Source organism: Drosophila ficusphila, unplaced genomic scaffold (assembly GCF_018152265.1).
Source record: "Drosophila ficusphila isolate 14025-0441.05 unplaced genomic scaffold, ASM1815226v1 contig_791, whole genome shotgun sequence".
NCBI classification, from domain to species: domain Eukaryota; kingdom Metazoa; phylum Arthropoda; class Insecta; order Diptera; family Drosophilidae; genus Drosophila; species Drosophila ficusphila.
Window position 1 is genome coordinate 13,625,359 of NW_025064737.1, and position 26,813 is coordinate 13,652,171.

Sequence of the window (26,813 nt, forward strand, 5' to 3'; positions counted from 1 at the left end):
GTACAGTTTGTAGCGTTAGCCATTAAAACCTCTATATGTACGGTTGCAGATACATATATACAGAAACAAAGAAATGACAAAAAAGAGAGATACATTCTAGCGTAAAGCCGAGCAAATAATTATTAAACAAATACTTCTATTTACAAAAACACAGCAAATATTTAGTTAAGCCAAAATGACGCGCAGCATTTTAATTAAACAACGGAAAATCAAGAGCTCTCAGAAACAGATGCGTATTGCAAAAATTCCAATAAGCAAAGGTAAACAAAAGTTGCAGCATAATTTTTCATGTGTATTTGTAAATAGACAAACTTAAATCGAATGTGAAAATGTAGAAAAAACATTGGAAAAACAATGAATATTCAAAACAAAATATATGACAGAGGAGGTGTTCCATATATATACATATATATATATATATATTTATGTTAGATTTAGTGCTGCCAAAATCGTAGCGTAAAGGGTTGATAAAGCAAACTAAAGTATATACAGTGACGAACATAATTATTGGCACAGTTGGCTTGTTCAACTTTGAGGCTCAGTTTCTCCTCTTAAAATGGGGATATTTACATAAAACAAAATTTATTTACATAATATAATTAATTAACAACACAACCCAGTTTATTTTAATATTTTACATCTTATAGTTAATTTTTAAAATTAAAATAACGAAAACAAGTGCCGAATCTTCCTGAACAAAATTATTGGCACACTTGCTTTTAATTTGAAATGTTGGCACAATTTAACCGATTTGGCCAGTTTTTTTTTGTTTAACACATTTATTATTATCCCCTGAGTGGTATGGTATAACTTTTTCCAGCTAAAAGTATCAAATTGCCTTTTTTTTAAACTTTTTTTCATAAAATAAGGGGTAAACATAAAAACTCTACATTATCGGACCGGAAAATTATTTGGAGTTTCCACAATCTTGGAAAGTTATATGGTGAGATCGGAGAAATGATAGACAGAAGCCACTAAACCATTACAAGCATCGGGCAGCGTTTTAAGGGCGCCTAATCCTTGAAAAGTGATCAGCGCACAGGTTGACTCAAGGCTTTAAGTGACTGGAAGCGGGCCAAAATCATAGAACAAGTGAAAGATAACCCGAAAATTTCATTAACAAAGATTGTAGATGAGGTGAGAGAACAGTTTTTGAAAAAATTTCTCCCCATTACGGTTCGGAGGACACTGCATAGAGCTAACTATAGGTATCGGGTCGCAAAAAGGAAACCGCTTATTTCTAAAGTCAACAAACAGAAGCGATTGGACTATGCAAAAGAGAATTTGAAGTAGCCAGTTGATTTTTGGGCTAATGTCATCTTTTCGGACAAAAAAAAAATTTAATATTTTCCAATCTGCCGGTCGCCAAACTGTTTGAAAAAAGCCTTATATAAAACTCCTAAACAAAAACCCTGATATGTCAGTTAAGCATGGTGTTGGAGGCGTCATGGTGTGGGGCTGCAAGTCCACTGCAGGTGTCGACGAGTTCGAGTTTATAGAAGGAATCATGGGAAAAAATAATATTTCGATATTCTTAAAGGAAACCTCCAAAAAAGTACCCAAAAGGTCGCTAAAGCCTTGAGTCAACCTGTGCGCTGATCACTTTTCAAGGATTAGGCGCCCTTAAAACGCTGCCCGATGCTTGTAATGGTTTAGTGGCTTCTGTCTATCATTTCTCCGATCTCACCATATAACTTTCCAAGATTGTGGAAACTCCAAATAATTTTCCGGTCCGATAATGTAGAGTTTTTATGTTTACCCCTTATTTTATGAAAAAAAAGGTTAAAAAAAGGCAATTTGATACTTTTAGCTGGAAAAAGTTATACCATACCACTCAGGGGATAATAATAAATGTGTTAAACAAAAAAAAACTGGCCAAATCGGTTAAATTGTGCCAACATTTCAAATTAAAAGCAAGTGTGCCAATAATTTTGTTCAGGAAGATTCGGCACTTGTTTTCGTTATTTTAATTTTAAAAATTAACTATAAGATGTAAAATATTAAAATAAACTGGGTTGTGTTGTTAATTAATTATATTATGTAAAAAAATTTTGTTTTATGTAAATATCCCCATTTTAAGAGGAGAAACTGAGCCTCAAAGTTGAACAAGCCAACTGTGCCAATAATTATGTTCGTCACTATATGTATGAAGAGTAAACATAAATCTAGCATTAAGTAAAATGTATTATTGATATAGAAAATATGATTAGCAATAAAAAGTGTAAAGATAACATGACAAACATTTTATGAAATCTTCTCGAAAACCAACACAATTTTAATGCAAACAAAAACCCGAGAAAATGTGAAAATAATAAAATTGAGAAATTTAATTTAAAGAGTAAAATTCAAGTGGCATTTTTATTTCGGCGGGGGATTAAGTTAATATTTTTGTATTCAACCTCAGAAAGGAAAATGAGCCTTATTGTTGTGCAACGAAAGAGAATATCAATTAAGTAAAAGAAAACCAACGAAAATATCTGGTTAATGGAGAAAGAGGGTGATTCAATAATGCAGTCTTTATTTCGTGGACTTAAATCGAAGCCATATGGAAAACAATTGGCTGAAAAGCACGGAACTGCTTTAAATAACGAAATAAAACCCAATGGATATCGTTTTATTAATTTTTTTTTACATTTTACGTTGAATATAAGAATGCAAAAGAAAACACAAAAGGTACATCTTCAAGATTAAGGATGTCGACCCATATTAAAAAGAAGATGAAACCAGTCAAACATGGCAATAAAAATAAACGTTGAATAAGTGACACATGCGGCAGTTAAGCTCGACGTAAATGTGAATGAAGCCTCGGCTAAATTATGCCAATACACACACCCCACAACCCCGGAAAATTCCCGGGAGGGAGTCAAATGGTCAGGACCCAACAAAACGGGGAACATTTTTATTTCAAATCCAATTATTTCACATCGAAACTGCAATCAGATGATTGCGTTCAGCAACAGGAAGCGTTCACATGTACATTAATACGGCATATGTGTGTTTGTGTGAATGTGTATCTGTATTGGTGGACAAACGACGCAGTGAAAATGGCCGACAAAATGAAAGTCAATTGGTTTTTCTTGTTTTTTTCCTTGCTTTCTGTTTCCATCTTTTTGTTCTCTTGCCCTTTTGTGGCGTTTTTGTTTCCTTCGATATACCTATACGAGTATATATATGTCGTTAGCATCGTGGGAAAAGGGCGAACAAAAGGAAAAACTGTCGCCACATTGGGAAACTCGGCGCACATGTCAAGAAATTGTTATGCGCCCTTGGACATTCATTCGTTCGGGCGGGTGGGAATTAAATATTCAATATTGCATCGGCACAAACAGCCGACATTCAATAACGTCAAAATTCCTTCATGCGGTCGCTGCGAAATGCGTGCGCAATAAAAAGGTTAATGGTAAAATAATAAAAATATAACGAAATTTGTGACATGCGGCGACAGTTTGATGAGGAAATGTCATTTCCTATCTATTTTTTTTGTTGCTCCACATTTTGATGGGTGCAACGGTGAGAGGCAGTGGCAAATTTGCCCAGTTGGCAATCCACTTTTTCCGTTCCTGTTGCCGGTTCATAAGTGCTCTGTCAGCTGCTAATGCAGTTGGCATTTGACTGATGGCAAAACCATCCACAAAGTCTAGGCCAGAAGGACATTATCTCCGATTAACCCAAATAAGCACTGAACAGAAGACAAAGCGGAAAAGGATAACGTTTTAAAGCGCTTGAACCAGACAGAAAAAGCGGTATTTTCACTTTATGTTGTTGGCTTATATTAACACGATGATTATTCACTATATACAATGCGAAAACAAAATTCATTTTATTAATTTTAAAGGAAAGCACTTATGCTTATTTATTTATCACGTTAAAAAGATTTTATTTTTATTTTAATTTAAGGTAAATAAAAAAGTAATTAACAATTTATTGTGACTTTAAAATGAAACTAGAAAGGATTTTTAAATATAGAGTATACATCGTTTTTTCAGTGCAAGACCACTTTATAATGATCTGCATTTCTCCCCTAATGAGAAGGAGGAAAAAAAGAAGATGGAGATACAGAGAAAGCAAGAACTGAACTGTAGGAAAGTGGTATAATTGCCCTTGCATCCATTGAACTGTTAATTTTTATGCAATTTACTGCAGCGGCTGCCCGAAACTGAAGTGAAAAATGTTTGACTCTTTTAGTGCGAGTGTATGTGTGTATGCTTTTGTATATGTATGCGAGAGCGCAGCTGAGGGAAAACTTTATCTAATTGATTTTGGAGCAGTGCAGCCAAATGGTGCTCCATTAGCGTCACTCATGCCGAAAAAAAGATATGGAAGCCAAACTAACGTGTTTTTTCCTTTCGCATTTTATGTGTATAAATATGCAAAAAATTCTGTGGGTTCTTGATGTGCGTTGGGACCTACTCACACACACAGATAGCCGAACACCGAGGGGGTGGCACCAGCAACTTTAAATTGCATTCATTTTTAATGCAGCGCCGCCAAAAAGCACGGCCACATTACGTATACGCAACGTAGTGCACTCTAGGGACACATTGCTTAATTTTTAACCCCCGCCCTAGCCATCATCCGCCCAAGTGCGTAAGGGGACCAGAGAGAAGCGATCCTGGGGGTGTCGGTGCCATGTGTGACACTCCCAGGACATCCCGCACACCACTACACACCCACGAATGTCGAATGTAAAAAAAGCTGAACTCGCATCACACAATAAACCCAGCGTTTTTATACGCTTGCTGCGGGTATTTTCAACGTTACCGAAAGTTTGCAATCCTATTAATTTAATTGTGAAAAAATCGGGATTTTGTCTTTATACAAATATTTATGGATTCCTGCACTGCAGCTTTAAAAGGATTATAGCTATGTTCACAGTTCTACCTCTTAATTAAATAAATATATATTTAAATAGCACTTTTTCAAATATTTTTCATAAAGTTCTTCACTTAAATCAATCATGTCAATCACGAAAAAATGTAAGGCAAGCCAGTGCAATTAATTTGAAGTATATAAACCCAAAATAAACTTCTGTGGGAGACTTATTCTATTTTTTTTTTAAGGTAAACTTCTACCTTTTTAGTCGGAAGAGGATTTTCACATGAGGTGAGGTTTGAATAGGGTATTTACCTAAAGCCAGATGATCCTGGCAAACCAGGATTGGAGGGTGGGACGGTAACGATTTCATTTCATGGTTTTGCACTCGTTATGACTTTTGCCTCACGCTTTACCCCTTTCTACACCGCTTACCACGGAACTCCTCTATCGGGTCTATCCGCTTTGCTTGCTTTTTATTGTCGCCCAGTTGCGAGCTAGTGTCCCCAAAGTATGCTGCGTTTTATGTTTACTAGAGGTAAAATTCCGCACACGAATTTCTGTTTTTTCCAACCAGCATTCTGAAGTCTCTGGGCCCGGCGACAAACTTTTTTTGCTTTTCAATTTCAAGTTAAATTTTTCGGTTACATTACATATTTTGAATGTCATTGCCGCCAACAGTGCCGAGGCCCGAAAATCCCAGGAGAAAAGTGAGAGCGCAGGTGTGGTTTGTGTGCTTTTATTTATGAGTAGTGGAAAAAATAGCGAGGTCAGATGAAAAAACAGAGGTTAAACATACAAGGGCAGTCTAAATTCACAAACAGACAAAAATGTAATCTTATTCTAACCAGCGCAAATGATTAATATTTCTTTTTTATCAAAAAGCAAATTTGAGCCCAATGAAAAGTAAAAGCTCTTTCCGGATACAAACACCTGGTTTAATATTTTTTTAACACTGTTTCCATAAATTCAATGGTTTTAAATATTTGCAAAGGCAAAGAGAAATAACATTAATATCAATAAAAATAAAAATAAATAAAAATATAAAAATAAAGCACCTGCAGCATGTTTTTTTCCGGGGTTATTAGATTATTTCAAAAATGCAAAAATTAAAACTATACTGCGGATAATAAAAAGCCAACACAAATGACGGCTAAACTAATCAAGGTAAACGAATAGAGAGCCATTAAGCAGAAAGTTACGACCCAATAAAAATGGCCAGCAGAAATGGCAAATCAGTGTCGAGAAAAGTCACCTAATTGAGTAAGTGTCATCACCGGACCATCCGCATCCACATCTGGAACTCCGAGTCCACCGTGAATGTGTGCCGGAGTGTGTTGATGGGAGTTGTGGTTGACGCCTGGAATCGCACTCTTTGTGGCACTGGATTTGGAAAACGGGGACAGCAGACACGACACGTCAACTTGCAAATATACTGTTGAAAGGGGCTACGATTCTTACACTTAGAATATTGAGGGTTTCCCTATCAAAATCTATAGGAAAGGTAAACCCATCGAATCTTCTATGTTGATTATTTCTTAAGGATTAGATTGCCAATTTACCAATATGTTAAAATAATACTGGGAATTCGTTTCTTTAGATTTATATAAAATCTCAAAGTAGTTTTAAAGAAGCTTAGTTTTGTTTTCTGATCCTGTTTTTATTTTCTGTGTGCAGTTCGGTAGTGTCCAAATGACTCTGTTCTCTTCTGTGTGCTGTTGTTGATATTTTATTTCATTTTATTGTATTTTATTCCTTTCCTGGCTCGTATTTTTTTGCGCACTTTCTGTTGTTCTTGGGCGAGCTTTGTTGTGTGCTTTTGTTTTTATTTGTGTTCATAACATAAACTTTGTATTTTTATGCGAACAAAGAGCGGGGACAGGAGACAGGGGACACAGGACACAGGACTGAGATCCGAGGACCGGGGATTGAGGATTGCGGACTGAGGACTAAGGACCAAAACAACGACAACTGGAGAGACCAACTTGTTTGCGCTGGGAAATCAGTTAAGGACTTGGCGCACAGACTTGGCAGGACTTGAAATAATACACATATACACAAATATATTCACTGTCCCCGTTAGCGCTTGGCACTTTCTTGTTGTTTTTGTTGGTGTTGTTCTTGTTTTAACACTTGAGTGGATTTTTGTGTTATTTTTGTACGAGTCCTGGGCGTTGATTTCGCCAGCGAGAGGGATCCGGAAGCGGCGGGACAAAGGACTCCTCATTTATTATGCGCGCCACAAATCGAAATCAACGAAGCAACTTGATTAAGATTTAACTAAGCAAACAGACTCGCATGCAGCACAATCTCACACCTCCTGCGATGCTCTCTTTTTCCCCCGGAATTAAGTTTGCATTTCAATTTGAAATTGAAACAAGGACTGCATATGTATGTATGTGTACAGGAACAGGGGTACGGTACACACAGACAAGTGTTATAAATTATGCAAAGTGTCAATGCTCCGGCTGTTTGTCTTGCCCAATGGGCAGAGCCAACACAAAGCCAATTTAATATGGAGTGTAATAATTAAATGGGAAGGATAAACTTCGATTCAATTCAATTATACCCACTTGGGTGGATAAATAAATAATTGTTTTTTAAAATAACCGCTACGGGCAATGGATACGAAATTTAGAGCCCTTTCATACATCGAAAACAATTCATATTGTATGATATTCCTATTCTAAGGATAGGTAACCTAACATGTCCTTATTTAATATTTTTTGTTATTTGTTTATAAAAGAGTAGAGATTTTAAAGAATCCATATACGCCCAAATTTAAAGGGTATGTCCCATAAAAAATATTAATTAAAGCCAAACCACAAGCAGGGAGCATACTACATGGAGTTTGCGGTCGCCGGTAATTAATAAAATGTTCGTGGGCAAAAAGCGAGTGGGAAACACGTTCCTATTCAATGGCCACTTTGGGGACTCGGTTTTTGTGACCCGGGCATTAGCATGAGCATTTTATATATATATAGTATATAAATTTGTGGTGGAGGGTGAAGCGTTCGGAATTTTTTCGATGACCACTGCCTTTGGTAAATTGCATATTGTTGCAGCCGGCAAACTGTCAACTGGACATCAATCTATTGACGGCCGGCGGGCGTTAAGCTGCCCATCAAATCCCCTGGTCGCTATTAGAACGGTCACGCTTTTGTTCGGGAGCTTAACGAGCTCAACCCCATCGATGGGCTAAAAATGAGGGTAAAAAAGTAAAACCGATGACGCAGACATAAAAGAGGGTTTCAAATGCTTTAAGCGCTGCGTTTGAACGCCAACAGAGACTCTTTCATGTGGACCCATCGACGGACCGACGGACGGATTGCAGGCACTGTGCTCCAAGGCACAGACACGGTCGAAACAGTAAAAGGATGCGCACCTCACCCACGCACACTCACGCACACTCGCACACACACAGGCATACACACAACCACGCCCACTCGCACAAACCCAAAAGCCATTGTCCGGCCATTGTTCAATCCATTTGTAAGGGAATATGGGTATGCTACTTTAAATTGAAATTTAATTAAATTTACCGCACAAAGGGATTCCTAGAGCCTTAAAACTATGTGGGCGTACTGGCTTTCTATTATATTAAAATCCCCAAAAATAAATAAAATGCTTTTTACAAAAGTATATCAATTAACTTGTTAAAGTTAAATAGTATAAGATGACAAAATACCATTTTCATGCCTAAGAAAATGATTCTTTCCCGATTTTGTAAGTTTTTACACTGAATTTTAAATAATATAGTTTCCAAGAAGGATTAAGTGCTTAAGACCACCTGTACATATACCCCCTATACAAAGTTTATCAACAGAAAACTTTAATAATAAAGCAGTCTTCTTTGCTCATAGTTCTGTTTTATAAAGACCAAACCTGATATACTATATAACGAACACAAAAACTCTTGATATAAGTTTGCTTCCACGGCGGAAATCATAAATTTTCGCACACAAAAATCTCGATTAACTGTACGACGCAGCAAAAGTTGAAAACTTTTCCGTTGGCAAAAAGATCTTTGGTGTCCTTGTATTATATTATACATATTTCATTAAAAGACAAAAAATGGAAACGTCAGCTATGGATGCGCTTTAAAGCGCTTGTCAAAAACTTTTCACCACCAGTGCAGCTTTCGAATATCCTTTGAAACAAAAAAGCCACCGAAACAGGATACTGCAGTGAGGCGATAAGGCAAATACATATAGAGAAGGTAACGAGCCAAGGATGTAACATATGGAATATATATATGTTGAGCTTGTCAAAAACCCAAAAGCCATTAGACATGTCTAAACAAAATCGCGCGGCTTTTGCATTTCCGGTGCACCGAGGCCAAATTGAAAAGTCATGTCGAAGGTAAACAAAATATTCTGGTAGTTGGCAGGGAAGAAAATATGGGCAGCAAATTGTCAACGCTTCGCTGACTCTCAAATTGAACGAATCCAAACAACAGGAATTTCACAACCCAATGCACTTGGCAGGATGGGCAAACAAAAAATAGAATAAAACAATTACGCGTTTAATATATTTTCATTTAGTCCAGCAAGGCGGAGAGCTGGCAGAAAAACAGGATAAGGAATGGGGATCGGAATAAGGATAGGGATTGGGATGGGAATGCTCGTCCTTTACTGCCTCATTTTTTACTTTTAATGAAGCGCAAGAATTTCTGTTGGATAATTTGTTAAGCGAACTTCGGCGGCCCGAAGGACGAGGCTTCATGGCCAGAAGGCAAAAAGCCAAACGGAGCCTGCAAAAACTTAGACAATGCAACAAGAACACACACACAGACATACCTTCAAACACACACAAACCAACAGACAGAACTGAAAGTTGCGCTATAATTTGGCTTATTTCAGCTAGCGAATTTATAGAGTGGAGATGCAAAATGCAGCACCGGAAGTGGCCCCAACTGCCCAGGACGGCGAAACTCTGGACAAAGGACGAAGGACGTAGGACGCAGAATGAGGCAACAGACAGCGCAAGATAAATGACACGCAAAAGCCAAGTGGCAGATTTTCATTTTTAATTAAAACAACGGTCAGGGGAAGCTTGTGCGAGCACGCTCCTCCATAATGCATAGTAATAAACAATAATTAAAATGCCGGCAAGAGAGGGAAGGGAAAGGCGGAGCGTTGTCCCACTTTCCACCGCACTTCGGACACTATTTTTCCACTCTCTCTGGCTTTTTGTCTCACTCACCTGTTGTAATGTTGGACATGAAAATCTCACGCAGCAGCAGCAGTTCGTCTTCCGGTGCAGCGGAAATTGCACCGAACACTTCGTTCTCCGGCCAAACTTCCCTGCGGAATGCAAAAATAAAAACGATTCGTTAGAACGAACACAGAAAAATGTATTGCATTAAAGTTAAAGCACGGAAGTTGGCAGGAAATTTAATTATTAACCAGGACATGTCCTTGTTATCATAGGCTTACAGATTTATCACCCAATATATACGACTCTTAAATGGTTTTGACATAACAAGTTCTTTAAAAACCTTTGAATTGCTTTTGAATTTAGGTAAGCCTAGATGGATATATAATTGCACAGCACATTTAATTCAAACCAAACAATTTTGAATATTTTACAAAAAAAACGATTTATTGACTATTCCCTATTTTTAACGAACAAAAGAGGCAGTCGGATTTTGATTGCCTGGTATTATTGGGGCTTCAATTCGTTCGTTTTGTTTTCGCTCTGATTAGCAGCTTTTCATGTTGACTCACAGAGCCAACCACTAATCAAGCACATACAACTCCATGTAAACGTGTTCATTGCAGGCTACAAAACTGCCTGTCAATAGCTTATGGTTGCAAAGCTTTACAAAATCGTTCGATTTATTCAAAAGGCATAACATTTCAAATAGGCCCATAGAAAACATAATGATAGATCACAACCATATAAAAAAACAGAAGTGTTAAAAGGCCTGCAGCCCCGTCATGTTGTCCAAAATCGGTTCGTTTTCAGAGGAGAAAACTGAAATTGATGCGTTTTAAATTGCGTCAGGATACACAGCCCATTCTTGTCCGCCCTTTCACATGTTGTGTGTGTCCTGCCTTCTTTCTTTCCCTTTGCGGAGCCACACACAATATAATCTGCGCCGCTCTGATGGTGCAACGTTGCAGGCTTTTCGCAACGTTGCCGCTGTTAATTTAATATTTGAAAGCAGCTTAATATGCAACGCACAGCAAAAGCAGAACAAGAGAGAGCAGCTAATGGAAGAAAAATATTTGGTATTCAGGTTACCCTAGAAGTTGATTTAAAAATTATATTTATTCTCTACTTACTAAAATGATTAAAACAATTTTTTTAATATATTTTTAAGGGTAAATAGTAAAGAGTTATCTTTACAAAACTAAGAAAATAATATTACGAAATTTTTACAAAATTAACTAAGTAATCAATCTTTTAAAAATAATCAACTTGAACTCAAAATATAAACCACCAAATGTTCTATAAGTTTAAATATTATGGATATTGGGGAAAACCTGAACATTCTACTTTCTCCTAAGTTTTATAAACCCAATGGGCCAAATTGTGTGTTGCAGTGTTATCGAACGGCCTTGTCCGCTTTGCCAGTCGGAGGCACAGGCCCATATCAGTGGCAAGCAGGCGGGAATGGAAAGAGGGAGTAAGTCCCTCTAAGCGACATATTTATGCTTATTTGTGGCCGTGCTTGTAGGCGATAGTGCAACTTATGTTTCCCGCTGTCGTCGAGCCAATAAATTGACTGACATGCCCATGGCCACGCCCCCTTGTACATTGTCCTATTTGCTGTGTGTGTGTGCGTTTGTAATCCTGCGGGTATCATTTTCGGTGCTCGTTAGTTGCTACCAGCAGGATACAACAATGTGCAACAGAGACCCCGTATCCATGGGGTGGCCAGAATTTTTCGGTTAGCGTCAACATTTGCGTGTGCTCATTTAAAAGTTATGCGACATATTTTGCGTACAACTTTTACAGCGATGCGGCCGGGCGATAATTAGCGGTTTTTAGTATGCCAGTATATTGGTCAGGGAAGAATATCGGTTAATTATGGACCATGAAAAATCTATGAAAACCATCGGGCTGGCGGTTTGGGGCTTTTGGCTTTTTAGTTCGATTATATTCAATATTGTTGTGTGGCACGTGGCCAGAGGATAAACTATTTATTTCACTGAAAAAACGGAAAATGCTAGTACAAGGCTAAACATTTTTAATCGCATTGAGCGAAACTGCATTAATTATGAATCGATATTTTTGGCTAGCGCTCGAATTTTTCAGAAATTCTGCGATTAAAATTATAATACGGGATAATGAATTGTTTGATATTAACCTGCGTTTCTCAAAGCAAACAAAATTATTTTCTAAATTTTAAAAGAGACTGAAAACACCGCTGATAGAAAATTTAAATCCATATTTTTGGATTTTTGGCACTTCTTGCCATCATCAAAATGACAAAAAATCAACAAATAAATCGAAACCAAACTAATGGTGCAGCTTCTTAGAGGACATCATCACAATCATTTTGATTATTTCGATTTTTGATACCAATCCAAAATCGGGTTTTATTTAGAAAAGTAATTTGCTCTCATGTGCAGAATCTTGGCTATTTTTTAAACAAACTATTTTTTAGGATTTTTGGCTGGGGTCATTCAGATCGTGATGCTGGTCAAGAAAATATATACCCTATGGGGTCTGCGGTGTCTCCTTTACTGCGTTGAAAACTTCTGACTGAGTTTGTAATACCCTCTGCAAGGGTACAAACCTGTATAAAAAGGTTTCGCTGGAAATTGAAATCATTATTTCTCCATAATTGACAACACGAAAGGAACTAGATTTTGTTTTAATTTAGAGAGATGCACCTTGGATTTCAATTTAGGTTTTCCATTCTCCAGATGGTTAACTTGCAGCGGTAATACACGTTGTTAGGTTGGAGAAACGTGAACCGAGTTCTGGCTTTAAAAGCTGAAATTGCTAAATATTTCCAGTCAACAAAATCAACAAGAGATGTGCAAAGGCGAAATAAAAGGCGAAAGCGGAGTTGCTGTTGCTATGCTAAATAAGCGCATCAGCAGACGCTTAAATAAGCTTAGTTAAAAGGCGGGCAAAGTGGGCGTGGCAGCGAGGGGGGCGGGGGGTCGGTGGATGAGGAACTAAAAGTTGCAGCCAAAGTGAAGTTTGAATAAACATTTTGCGCATTTACTTCACTTAAAAGTTTGTTTTTTCCAAGCACATATTTCTGGGTACCCATTAAGCCAACGTTGGAGAAAGCAGAAAAAGCTGCAGCTGCAGGAAAAACCAGAATCGCTACCAATTCCATTTTTTCCCTTTCGCTCGAGTTAAATGAAAAGTCCCTAAAAGTGTGACTCGCCAAGTATTTAAAAATTCTGGGCAGACACACACTCGTGTACATCATCCTCGATGCACTTACATGCCACGCCAGATACCCACATTCACACACACATATGTATATGTTTGCGAATGTGTATTGTGCCCACAAACTTCGGTTTATTTTCAATATTTTGCTTACCAAAAATGTTCTCATTGCCAGCGAGAGATCATAAAACAGAAGCACATACAGTGTATAATATACCCTGGAGCTTGCAATTTACCACAGAAAATATGTGTTTACGTATTATGTTTTAACACTAATACACTTTCATTAACAGGTTTATGAAAGTTGAGAAAATAAAAAAGAAGGTTCAAACATACAAATGCTTGCAAAATCAAGGTACAGGTTACCATTATAAGATATCCCTAAGAATTTGTTTATTATAGAAATTACATTCAAATGCTCTATAAAAAAGTTATTTATAAATTCGAAGTAGTTATGACTCCATTAAAACAAAAAGTTTGAGACTATTCAATTTATAAACTGTAGTTTAATTGGAAAAAGAAAATATAAGGAATCTACACTCGATTTTCAAAAGTCCAATTAGAGTGACTTTTTCTTAGGGTATTCAAAATAAAGTGAATATAACCCCCAGGACAAAAAGTGCTAGGCAATGGTGCACAAAAAAGTTCCAGACAATGGCCAGACAAAAGGCTGGGAAAGGGGGGCGTGGTCGTGGGCGGTGGGTGCGGCGTTGGGACTGCTCTATATGCATATCGCATTTTAATTTATTAGCACAAAAAGCGTCTAGACCTTTTTAAGCTGCCACTGCAGCAGCCCAGTGGCAAAGCAGAAATTGTTCCCGTTTTAATGCAACAATTTTCGTTGGCAACAATTAAAATGTACATAAATTTTGGGAAGTATGTACATCACTAAAGCTTCTCACTTGCAACACTTTTCCTCAAACCAATTTGCACAGTGAGCAGGAGCCTCCAGCATGGCAGACTCCCATTTGCGATGCCATCGATTGGATTCCTTTGAGACGAATGGATCCTCCGACAAAAGAACCAACTGGCAGGCAGCAGGTGGAAAATTTTAATGAGGTTGTAATTAAATGACTTGGAAATATTTAAGCCACGTTCTCGATGGCTCCAACAGCAGCCTTTGACACTGGGACATCTGTGGATATTTCTGTGCGGGTGTTTCTCGGTGGTCTCGCCCTTATTTAAATGTTGACGCGCAAAAGATAAATTATTTTCACGCAATTTTACCGTGCAAACAATAAACATTTCTTGAGCGCGTCTTCAATGGGCTTTACATAATTGAGCGGGCAATTAAATTGAAAGGCAAGCACATCCACTGGAGGCTTCTCTGACCTCCGGTTCCTCATCTCACCTCCACTCACCTCCGCTCACCTCATTTCGCACCTGGCCAGCTCTGTGGTTTGTTGACTGAAAAATTGCAAGCGGCAGGGACAAAAACCAGGCACCGAGAAATTGTCTGTCTGAAGTGCAGGGCACCATCGCCATTACCTTTCCACCGCCTCTTATTATCTGGAAGGGAAAAGGAGAGCAAGGACAAGGAATTCCGGGCACTGCCATTATCTGTAGTTACCGGGGTGCCAGCGTGCTCTGCCTTGACAATAAATAAAAACTATTTAATTTAAGGCCAGCACAGAGCAGCAAATGGCTTCGTGCCGCGCAGAGAGAAAACGAGGAAAATATGAAAAACAAACAGGGGGAAAATAAAATTCGATAAAAACCCTGAGAAGTCGCACAAAAGGACACAGAGCAAGCGGATTTTTTCCCCGTTTTGACTAGGGTTAATTTATTATGCGAATTGCTTTCGTACTTTTCGTACCTTCACCCAGTCAGTGCCTTGGCCCAGTCAATGTCAAGTTATTAAAAGGGCGATTTTGCAAAGGGATTGCGTCTGGGGGACCTAACAACAGAGTTCAGGGACCAGCCAATGGCATTTTCAATGTTCACTCACCTGGCGGCTCGCATAAGGGCGATGGCCTGGTCCAGTTTCTCGGAACGCAGCAGCTTATTTATGCGAATCATGCAATCCTCCCTGAAAGTGGAGAAATGCCGAGGAAAATAATAAGAACACGTTGTGCCATTGCAAGGTGAACTGGCTTCGGGTTAATAATGCCTTTTACTGAGGGGAAATTGGGAACAGGGAGGCCTTGTTGCAAGTTGCAACTAACTCACCGTTGGTCATCGATGGACTTCTCGGATGCAGCGTCAAAGGGAATCGGGAGCTCGTCCTCCGGCAATTCCAATTCTGCGGATAGGAGGCTGCACACTTCCGTTGCCATTTCAGCCCATTTGCTCGACAATTCTTCCTGCAATTATGAATTAATAAATTATTCATTGCTCGCCATTGTTTGCAATTGGATAATCACAGAGGGAAATTAGTCGTTACGCAAATATGAAAGCGGTAGAATTAATTATGCTATAGGCAGTGTTAATTATTACCAAATACCTAATAATACTTGTCAGCCATTTACAAGTGACAGCAAAAAAAGCAAATACAAAATAAATTTTCCAATAAAATTAGCATACTTTGTTTGAGATAAAATGCAAATAATTTTAATTGAAATTCGATTTTATCAGGTAACCATTTTGATTTTGTGATTTCAACACTAATGCTTATAATTTTTTTCTATTTCCTTACCACAACAGTCTTGTTCGTTTAATGTATACATATTATAACAACGTCAAAAGAGTATTTTTAGGCTTAAATGTCATTTTGGCTGACAAAGTAAAGCTTTGCAAAAAAGAGATAAATATTTAAACCATTGTTTTCTCGTTTTTTGCCCTTTTTCGACCTGTTAACAATGCATATTAATTGAACATCAATGAGCGGTATCGTTCTAAATACAAGGGAGGGGCATACGGTGAAGTATTTTTAATTCGTTACATTTTCGTTGCAATTAAGATTACTTTTTGTACACGGTATTGATCGACGATATGCATGGCTATACAATTTTGTATTGTATTTATTATGTATTTAACAGGGAATTTTAAGGGAAAATACCAATAGAAATATATTTATCAATGAATTTAAAAATTCAAAACATATTTCTCCCAATAATTTGTACAAATGAACATTCCAAAAGGGAAGTATTTTAGAGTCGCATCAGTTGAGTTATTTTGTTGTTGATTTTATTTGATGTTTGCTTATTTTACACGTTACACAATTCCGTTCTTTTTGTTTATCGCTCGTTTAACTTTTCGTATGTTGAAAGCGGGAGGAATATGCAAATATTTGCGCCCGTGTGGCGTTTGTCATGTTTTACGCTCGGAGGCAAGGGCAAATATTTATAAATTAATTGTTGAAAAATTGATGCGCGGAATACGTGTACGTGTGCCAACAACCATGGCACGGCAACACGACCGCAACTATACAAATAAATATGTCAAAAATTAACACAATTGAAGGCTTCTGCGCAAAAAAAAAATCAACCAAATTATCCCTGTAAGCGTCGGCCTTCGTCTCCCTTTAAAAATGCCAGGTCCACGCCCAACTACCACCGTTCGGACAAAAGGTCCGAATCGGAGGCCACAAAAATGCACAGAAAATGCCCAGCATTCGCAGGTTGCAGTTGCAAACAATCGAGAAAACTCCAGAGGCCAGTGGCCACTGCCCGGAAATCACGCTCGACGGTGCGTCCTTTTCCCAACGCGACAAAGTGTGCAAAAACAAAAGATGGTTAGAAATACAAAAGGACCTGGGACACAACAAACAGTGCCTACACAAAATACTCTTACAAGCTCTGGTTTTATATGTTTTTATGATCTTTCCATCAATTTTCACTATAGGTAACCTTTAATCTTTCGTGAATTGTGTAGCATTTTCATATATTCAGATATGTTTGTATAACCTGTTTGGCTTTATTAAATAAAAAACTGTAAAAATATTACATAAATAAAAAAGGTCATAATTGTAAAACTCTTTCCAAGCGCATGTCGAAAAAAAGTATTTAACGGAAAACTGAGCTTTTTGAAAAGGGTCAAAGCGGCGGAAAAAGAGCGGAAGCCCGCAAGACCATGTGGCGAAAGTTTTTCACATTTTTCGCGGGTGTGAGAGTGTGTTATTTCAGTGGTGCGTTAACTAAGGTCACATGCAATTGTGCACCATGAAAATAATACGCACACGAGGAAGAAAATACACAAAAGCCCTACTAGTGAAAATTGAATAAAATAGAAACCTTGCTGGGCGAGACTCCTCCTTTTTTTATGCTCTGTTTTCTTCCATATTTTCAGTCAATTAAATTTCACGATCAAACACATAAATCTTTAATGGTCATAGCCTAGACGACAATTGTTTTTTCTGTACGGCTTCTTCTTTGCTTTTGTTTGCAATTCGTTTTAAATTTTATTGGCAATTTAGGGTGTATTTTATGGCCTTAGCAGCGGGTGCTGACCAGCGGGCTAAAATAAAGTTATTTAATGCGACCATTTATTTAAAAACATTTAACAGAGTGTATATACTTGAATAAGGTCTCTACTAAATTGTTCTTTATAAAAAAAAAAAATCGTTACCCAAATTGTTGGTTTATTATTTTTACATTAAATAGACCTTCTTACTTTTTTAATTTGGTTCTTACCTCAGTTGGTTGTGGTGCAGTTGACGGTTTGGACTTGGCTGCCGACTGCTTCTTCTTGCGGCTGCCAGCACCACCACGCTTTTTATCCTGGACAACCACGGTGTCCTGGCAGAAGCGCTCCATCATTTTAATGAAAACGTTGGCCGTTTCAACCACATCGCGCAGGAAAACCCTGTGGAGATGTTGAGAAGAGGTTAGTTAAAAAAATGGAAATATATTGTAATTAAATTCTTTATTATACGTGTGCACACGTATCCAAATTGAATTTGTTTGATGTTGGCCCCGTATCTCTATGAAAAATGCCTGCCACATTGCTCAAAATTCAATTAAATGTGGCAAGTGCATAATTTTTTTCCAACTCAATTTTATACGGTCAAACTCAATTTATAAATAAATATTTATGTTCATTCCACACCCGTAGTAATTAACAAGCTTGGCTGTCTAATATCGTGATCGACTCAATATTTAAATGTGTTTTCATATTAATAGATTAACACCTTTGTATTCCAAAATCTAATACAAAATAAATAAATCAAGTTTTATGCGAATTTTCAATCAATTTTTAGCAATCTGTTACCATAAAAACTGTTAATGGATTCTATATAAATCTTTACGAACACTATTTTTTGATTTATAAAAATTTCGTTCGAACTCAGATTATTTCCGATGAATTTATTCTATAGAAAATATCTGTCATTCCCACAAATATTTAAATTTGAATTCATAGCAGTAATTCATGTGAAAATGCTCAATCCATTTTTAACAATCACAAAGGCTTCGTACGAATAAATCAAAGTCGAACATCAATAACCTTTCGACCGGCCCGAAATATTTATTGAATATCATCGAGTACATTAAAAGCAAAAAGCTGCCCCGCCCACTGCCAGTCCGCCCACTCAGCGGCCCCGAGGAAAATTTACCCACCATGACTGACTAACTAACCCAACTTGATTCGGGCTGACTGATGATGCGGCCTCTCGTTTTGGCGTTGCCTTTGCTGTCGAAGCCGATGACGCCTCCAATTAGCAAATTACCCTCAAAATGGGAAAAGGCAACCGACAAAAAGTACAAAAAACGAGGCAGAAGACAGCCGCCAAACTGCCAAAATCAGCTGCCGCTATGCAGAGCCAACTTCCGCTTTGTTTTTAGCCACGCCGAACCCGAAAAATAAAAGCCAACGTCATCGTGCACGTCAATTTGTTAAAATGATTGATTGTCGTTTGAATAATGAAAATCGCGCGAGTCACCGAAGAGGACAATTCAAAACAGGCCCAGTATGCAAAGTAGGCGGTACGTAAGGGGTTCTAAGTATAGCAACCAATAAATAGAGATAAAAAGATATGGAAGAAAGCTTTGAAAGGTCAAATCAAATATTCATTTGTATATGTCTCAGTTATCTCAAAAACACACATTACTGACTAAGTAAAGTAAACATAGGAATAACCAAATATAATCCCTAGAGAATTTATTTAAATTAATGGGGAATTTATTATCTCAGCAATTAGGTTGTCTATATCTCCATACGATATAATACGTACATTCAATAATGTTTTTATGTATTTACTTTAAGATTGTGTTTCTGAAATTCCTGACCAAAAGTAAATTCACTTTTATAACCAAGGAAACATGATTTCCCAATAGTTCCACCAGCATACGTGACTATAATCCATATTCAAGTCGCCCATGGCTTAACACTCTAATTGCCGGGTCCCAGGGCTATAAAAACCGGCATCATTGCGTTGGCGGCCAAAATGGGAAAAGGCCAAAAAGGTCGCTGCGATGCCGCCAAAATTTATGCAAATTCATTGCGAATTTTAATGCCCCTCGTGAGCTGCGCTGCAGGAGCTTCCTGCAGCGGCATTTGCGAATGCGGTCAATGTGCCACACGCTGGCGAACGCAGCTGGCGAGGAAGAGGTGGAGGTGACCATGGGAGCCGGCGACCGGGGAAATGAATTTGTAATGAAAGTGGTTGTCCGGCAGTCGGGTCCCCGGTCAACAGGAATCGATGCCATAGTTGCATAGACATTTAGCCAAATTAAACAGACAAATAATTCAAAAGCGTGGACCAAACAACATCTAATAAAAAGCAAACGCATGTTTCTGCAGTGCTCACAGAAAATTCAATGTACTGATGGCACTTTGATGGACAACACTGATTAGTGGATTTCCCAAAGGTTTCGGTTGTCCTTATAACAATCTAATGTGCGTATCGATAGAGAAAGTATGTACTATTAAGAAGTGTGTACAATTAAAATCTACAGTTGGTAATTCAAAATCAGAGGTGGTGGGTAAAAGGCAACCAGAATTAGTCTACCCAATAGATGTCCAATAAATTAGACACGTCTGAAAAGGGGCTAAACAAGCCGTAGATTGATAAGCCACACAAAGCGGCAAATGAATAGAAGCCAGTTAGCATTAACCGGCCAATTCGAAGATATTTGTCCATTTGTATTGATCAAGAATTGTCAGCAGTGACCGCAACTGACAGGAGTTGGAATCCAGGGCAGTGGCAATTGATGATAAAAGGGCTTAGTTGACTGCAAGGCGCAACCGCCTGTGGAGAATGGGGAATAGTGTGGGGTGCACGTGGATTCGAAATTTGAGTGGTGCCATGTGTGCCACCCCCTCCCCCTCCTCCACATCCACATACCCATATCAGTTCTCGTCCTGTTTGCGGGTGCTGTGTGGTGCACTCCTGATGATAACTGAAATGTGAAATGAATCAAGCGCAGTTACGTTGGCGGCCATGTCACCGCAAAGATGTCTGTGGTGGCAGCATTAACAGCAGGCGAAGTGCAAAAACTGCTGGTGGCCGCGGACTAAGGTGGCTTCCACTGTCAACTAGTGGTGCCAAATAAACTAAGTATGGGTATATCAATATAGTTTAAAATTCAATTAACCTGAATGATTTTAAGCTAACTTCATGCTTGATTTTATTCTCATCAAACTCTACAATTAAACCCTTTTTGTTGTGAAATAATGCTTTCATATAATTGGTATCCTAAATATTATTTATTTTGAAATTAAATTTTGTATCCACCTTTTTTTTTCCTTGACTCTACAAGCACCAGATACAAATGCAGTTTTAATTAGTGCCTTGCCAATTTGGTGCAGTACTTTATGGCATCTGAAAACGAGTCCTTTGGCTTCTTTCCACTCAGCACTGCTCTTGGCTGATGAAGGAGGTTGTGGTGGTGTTCAGATGCTGGTGGCACCTGACCACAACGCCAAGTTACCGCAGCGGATAAGCGGGTGGGCGGTTTGATAGTTGCACAACATATTGCATTCCACAAACCATTTTACAAGCGGATCCGAATCGATTGCCCACCTACCCCGTCCAAATGATGCGCAGGTGCAAATCGAATCACCCCACCCGTTGTTGCAACTCTCATTTACACTTCTACACAGAGGTTAAATGCTAGAAATTAGGATCTAGATATCACGAGAAATATAAAAGAAACAACACTTGTTCAAAATTTTCTCCTAACAAAAAAAGGTTATTAAAAGCCTTGTACTGTAAAAATAAAATTAAAAAGAGTATATAAAAATTCAACGTAAAATCAGTCAATTAAAAAGAGCAATGTGGTATCCATACAATAATAAATCGTTTCCTTTACTTTTTAAAATTATTTCACTTTATATTATCACATATTCATCCATTCATCTATTCTGGGTTCAAAATCCTCTTTATTTTCTCTGCACACACACTCAATCCCAAGCACATGTGACCAGCGAAGCCTGGCAGCAGGACAAAGATAAATCGTTAATAAATTATTTATAATTAATTTGTATGCACGCGGTTTTGTAACTTCTGGCAGCATTCGCTTTTGTTGTTGCGCCTGATTTGATATTCGCGTTTACGCTGATTAAATGGACGCCAACAGCCACAATTCCGGGGAAAATGAGAAGAAGTTCAAGTAGCAGCAGGTTGGGCATACAGAATTAATTAGAACACTTGGGTGTTTTGGGGTTGGTCAACAATCAGGGGTTTCGGCTGGGAGGGGCTACGGAATCGGGACCCCAGGAGTTGGGGATTGTCTTCGCGCCGAGCTTGAGCGCATGTTGAATAAATGATAAAATGTAATTGCGCCCAGACACCGACCGACGGGCCGAATATTTGCGGGCAGTTATCGTTGTTCTTGTTGCCATAAGACGTTATAATGAAAATATTATTAATTATGACAGTTACAACAACAATGAGTGATGGGCGTCGATTGCAGCTCGGCGCTAGAGTTGTCGTTCTGGACATTAAAAGGATTTGTGTGGCCCACTTGAGAGCGAAAATGGTATTCATTATGCAGAATACCAATAGAAAGATTTATAATTCAATTTTATATTTTTTCCGTTTTTAAAATTTTCTGAGCCAAATGCAACACTATTTTAGAGCAAATACAACTGTTTGTTTCCTCATTTTTTGGCCACTTTTTCTATACATTTTAAATTTTGTATAAATTATTTAACTTATAATGCTATTCTATTCATGCGAAGGTGTAATATGCTTGTTTAATTTTTAGTCAACATCTTTACAAAATCTTGGCAACACTATTCATGAGCATCAAATCGGCGTCAAAATGGGTGGCATTAATCTAAGGAAGGGCGAAAGGTGGCACGGACAGCCTCCGGCGGTCATAAATTATCCATTTTGACGCCGAAAAATCTTTAATCTGTCAGATACTCAAAACCGTGATTGCAGTTCAAAAGGCAGCAGCGTTTACATGATTGCCGATGGCCTAACTAATTGAAAGCTGTTTAACTCGCTGATGGCGTAACTTAATGTTGAATCGATTAAATTGTATAAACCAACTATTTTCAGTTGGCTCCGCATTAATCATGCTCCAATTAAGCCACAGTTGCTGCCCCGGGAACATTCCACATCTGCAGCGACAAACGAATATATCTGTATCTGCGTTTTGTATCTGGCATCGCAACGAGTTTCCTGAACCCAGCCATCCCCGTCCTGTGAACCCCTGTCAATTTCATGTTTGCGCGCTAAATTAATTTAGTCAAAGCTTTGAAATTGCCAGTGCCCCAACTAACAGACTCTCAGACCGACTAACTAGAGCTCGTCGAACTGGCTGCTGATGCGATGCGTTGCGTTGATAGTCGACAGTAAAGCCCAACAGGCACACAACAATTTGTTTATCTGTTTATGTGTCAACTGGTACAGTGGAACGCTCAACAAATGTAACGATACTTCAGGAATTCTATATTCAATTTAAAAACACTTAAAGCAGGCCAAAACAATGTTAATGACTTGCATTAAACCACTTGAACTATTTTAGTTAATTCAAACAAAAACGTCAGTTGTAATCAATATACAACAAATAGTTATTATTAGACATTTGTTGGCGTTTGCTCTTTAAAGAAACACTCAGTTTTAATTGATTAAAATGGCGATAAAAACAGATGGGAGATTAAGAGATTATGTTTGCGGTCAACTACACTGTTTTAAACATATATGTTTAACAAGAATTAAAACGCCAATACTTAAAACTTTTATCAAATAAAAAACCGTAAGTGAATGGAAATAAAAACATCTGCATGTTGCAAAAATATGCAAAGCAACATGTTAATAATTAAACTGAATTAAAAATGTTAAAATGCTTCCGGACATTTTTGCTTTTAGTTCTGCACTTTATTGTTCAGTTATTGTGTTCTGTGTTTTTTATACAATAGTTGAATGCATTGAATAATATTTTTATTTCTTTCTTTGGTGGAGAGGAGAATATTTTCTCTAACTTTTAATGTCTTTAACAAAGGATTTTATTTCCACAAGTAAGATAATTTAATTAAAAACAGAATGAAGAGCTTACAAACTTTGTCGACCCATTGTAGATCTTTCGCACTGTTATTTGAGTCTGTGACACAGAAATACATTTCCAGGCATTTATTGCAGGTATCACTCTACACAGAGCACTCTAGAGTCGAGTCTGTTTGACAGGCGAATTTGTGCAGCCATTTAGAAATATTCAAGTGGGTCTAACTCTTCACGTTCGGCACTAAAAATTGCAATTAAGTGAATGGATTTTGCAAGGGAATGGCGTTTAAAGGGGCCATGCGTATGCTCCAATACTTTTTTTATTTTGAACAGACATTTTAAAAGCAAAACTCATGATATTACTCATTGATCCCCATTCAATTGGTGTAAATAAGTGGGTCGATATGAGGTAATTTTTGTGTCGATGAACTCATTTCGGCAAATGAACTCTGTGAAATATAGGTAATGAGTTAAAAACACTCAACACCTGCGTGTAAATCATGAAAATCCCAGCTGAATCTGTTGAAGCTGCACTATTTTCAATGCACTGCAGCGATTTATCAAGTACCCGCCGTGTGGCGCACGCTTCGATCGAAATAATCTCGATTCAGGTGCCGTGCAGGGAACGCGCCCTTAACTCGCCAATTAGGATGCAGCCAAGGTGCACGATTTGAGCTAACAAAAAAAGAAAATCGAAGCTACATGGGTTGGCTTCTGGTAGATGGCATAATTTTTATGCCAGAACACGCGTGCAGCACATGCTTGCAAAATCAATTAAACTTTTAGCCAACTCCCTTTAACGCTCCACAAGGAATGTGCAACTAGTTCATTTAGCGATTCCTGCTTTTGGGGGAACACACACGCATATCTCCACTCCATTTTGGGGATAGTGCTGGCAGCTATTTATTAGCCTAAACAGTCAAATTATTTAGTAAATTAAGTAAATAGTACATACTATAACTTGTCTGATGTATTTGACAAACTGTTTGTATTTTTTAGATAACATAAATGTTAAAGTAATACATGTTGCATTATTGGATGTTCGATTACACCATCAGGTGAGGAAGAAGTTTACACGTAGGCAATCATCAAAAATATAAAATAATATATATATAGCGAAGTAATTAAAAAGACTACCCTATCAACTTAAGTAAAGTTTTAGGTAAAAGCGAAAAAAATTGTAATATGGAACCCACTAGTTGGCCAGCACTAATGGGGAGCCTTAGCGACCCAGCAGACATCTGTGCAAATAGCCGAGCAAACAGACCAGGACTCAAGACAAAGGCATGCCGCCAAGACAAACAATGCCTGATTGTCGGGGCGAGAGATCCAGGCAGAAAGGGCGATATCCCGACAGCCTGCACTGCATATTTTGGTGGGGACCAGCAAGCAGGGCTTCGTCGAATGCTCGTAGTAATCCCATTAGAGGATGTGTGGCTTGCTTATTTGCGGATGCCACGGGGTCGTGGCCGTTATCTATCAGAAATGCAGCCAGGCCGGGATGGTTTCCAAATTCAGTGAGGAACGGGTAACGGGGAATGGGGAAAGGGGAATGGGAAATGGCGAATGGAAATGGGGATGAGGGTTTGAGCATGGCCGGAAGGGCAAGTTATTTCCAATCGGAATGTATGTGCATAGCTGAAATGGTTATTCGCTCGGGTACTCACTTTGTGCTGTGCGCCTCATTGTAGTTCATTAACAAATGCAGCACTGTCTCCCGATACTCGAGTACGTAGCACACGTTGTTCAATAACATATCGAAGAGGGCCCGCGCGTTGTTGTCATCCTTCAGCTTTTGCAGTGCCAACAGGCTTTGCAGCAATTCCCGGAATGTCTTTAATTAAAAAATTGGTAAGCATTAACTTGGTAGACGCCCAAGCATTTGATTGGAACGAGGGAGTGTGTGTGTTGCATTGTAATGAGCCTTGGATCTAGCTATTAGAAAGGGGCAACACACATGTGAGCAATTATATGCGCTCTAATTTGCTTTTGGCCAGAATAGTTATCCTTGGTGTGAACAGAATTGATTGGACTTTGAAGTGGATTAGGATTGATTGAGCTTTGAGCTTGATTCGTGACTGTTAAATGGTAATGAAGATGATCAGAGCTAAGTATTTGAATATTAGGTATACAAATTTAACTTATACAATTTGTATATACATACCATTCATTTGAATATCAAACCATTTAACATTTCTCTGGAAACGATATTTGTTATCCTCTAAATTGGTTAGGGAAATCAGCTCAAATCTTTTTCAAGATCAAAGAAACCTTTTGCGCCGGGCATTTTAGCTAATCCCCGGCAAAGCTCGCTGTTCATTTCAAGTTTCCCCATCATTCCGGCGGACTTAAAGGATGCGTGGAGCTTGCTTTGAGTACCGAGTACCGAGTACTGAGTATGGAGTACTGGGAACCAGGCAGTAAGCTTAATCCAAGGCAAACGTTGAGCGGCAGCAGAGTGGCCCAAAAGTGCACTTACAGTGCCAAGGCAAACAACAACAGACCCCAACACACACTCCCATACACACACACTCGCTTTCGGCTTAGATGGCCAACATACAGTTGGTGGGGAGAGGAGTTCCTGCCCCGGGAACTGGAACTCGACTTTGGTGCGGGGTGACTTACCAAAAGGGCTACATGCAGTCGCTTGGCCCAGAGACGCGCCTGTTTCTTGTCGCTCACAATCATGTCCATGTCATGTTGCATGCGCGTCAGGACCCAGTGGAAGCACTGCACGCTCAGCGATTCGCTGCGAATGAATTGGAAAAAAGCCAACACATTTTCGTTAAACTCGGGTGCATTGTGCGAAAAAATGTCAGACTTAAATAAATAAAACACATGTGCCATAAAAGTGAACTTAACAAAATCCAATCATTTTGGATACAAAATAATAAATAGATCAGGTATTTGTTACACAATAAAGAGTACAAATAATGTTTACAATAAAGAGTACAATTTATCTAGCACCTTAAAAACTATTGTGTAATATATCCAGTTAATCTGTTCTCGATAGCCATTAAACTAATTAATAAATTGATTAATAAATAAAATCAATTGGTTACAACAATGCCATATTTTTAATTCGGCTTCCCATTTCATAAAGACAATATGGTTAGCAAATTAAAATTTTGATTGTCCCACAAATTAAATTATGTTTTAATTACTTTTCACCGCACTTTATTTTACCACATGTTTTATTATGAGTGTACAGAGCATCATGTGTGGTGTGAATGGTTGTGTTTGAGTGCATATTTAAGTAGAAGATTTCTGCATTAAAGTTGGCCAAAGTTGCCAGGAAGAAGAAGAACCA

General features: G+C 38.3%; 1 protein-coding gene across 3 annotated transcripts in view; it reads right to left on the minus strand.

Moving 5' to 3' along the window:
* The window catches only part of LOC108087208 (protein timeless homolog), a 73,480-nt gene that overhangs the window by 35,652 nt on the left and 11,015 nt on the right, over window positions 1-26,813 (minus strand). The window contains exons 6-11 of one of the 3 annotated variants that reach the window (XM_017184473.2): window positions 26,129-26,252; window positions 25,171-25,337; window positions 17,745-17,916; window positions 15,343-15,476; window positions 15,122-15,202; window positions 10,018-10,118 (exon numbers count right to left, since the gene is read on the minus strand). In XM_017184473.2, the coding sequence (XP_017039962.1) occupies window positions 10,018-10,118; window positions 15,122-15,202; window positions 15,343-15,476; window positions 17,745-17,916; window positions 25,171-25,337; window positions 26,129-26,252 (779 nt within the window). Of the gene's footprint in view, window positions 1-10,017; window positions 10,119-15,121; window positions 15,203-15,342; window positions 15,477-15,536; window positions 15,588-15,616; window positions 15,635-17,744; window positions 17,917-25,170; window positions 25,338-26,128; window positions 26,253-26,813 lie in introns of those variants that run through there. The other 2 variants (XM_017184475.1, XM_017184474.1) reach the window with 2 other exon arrangements.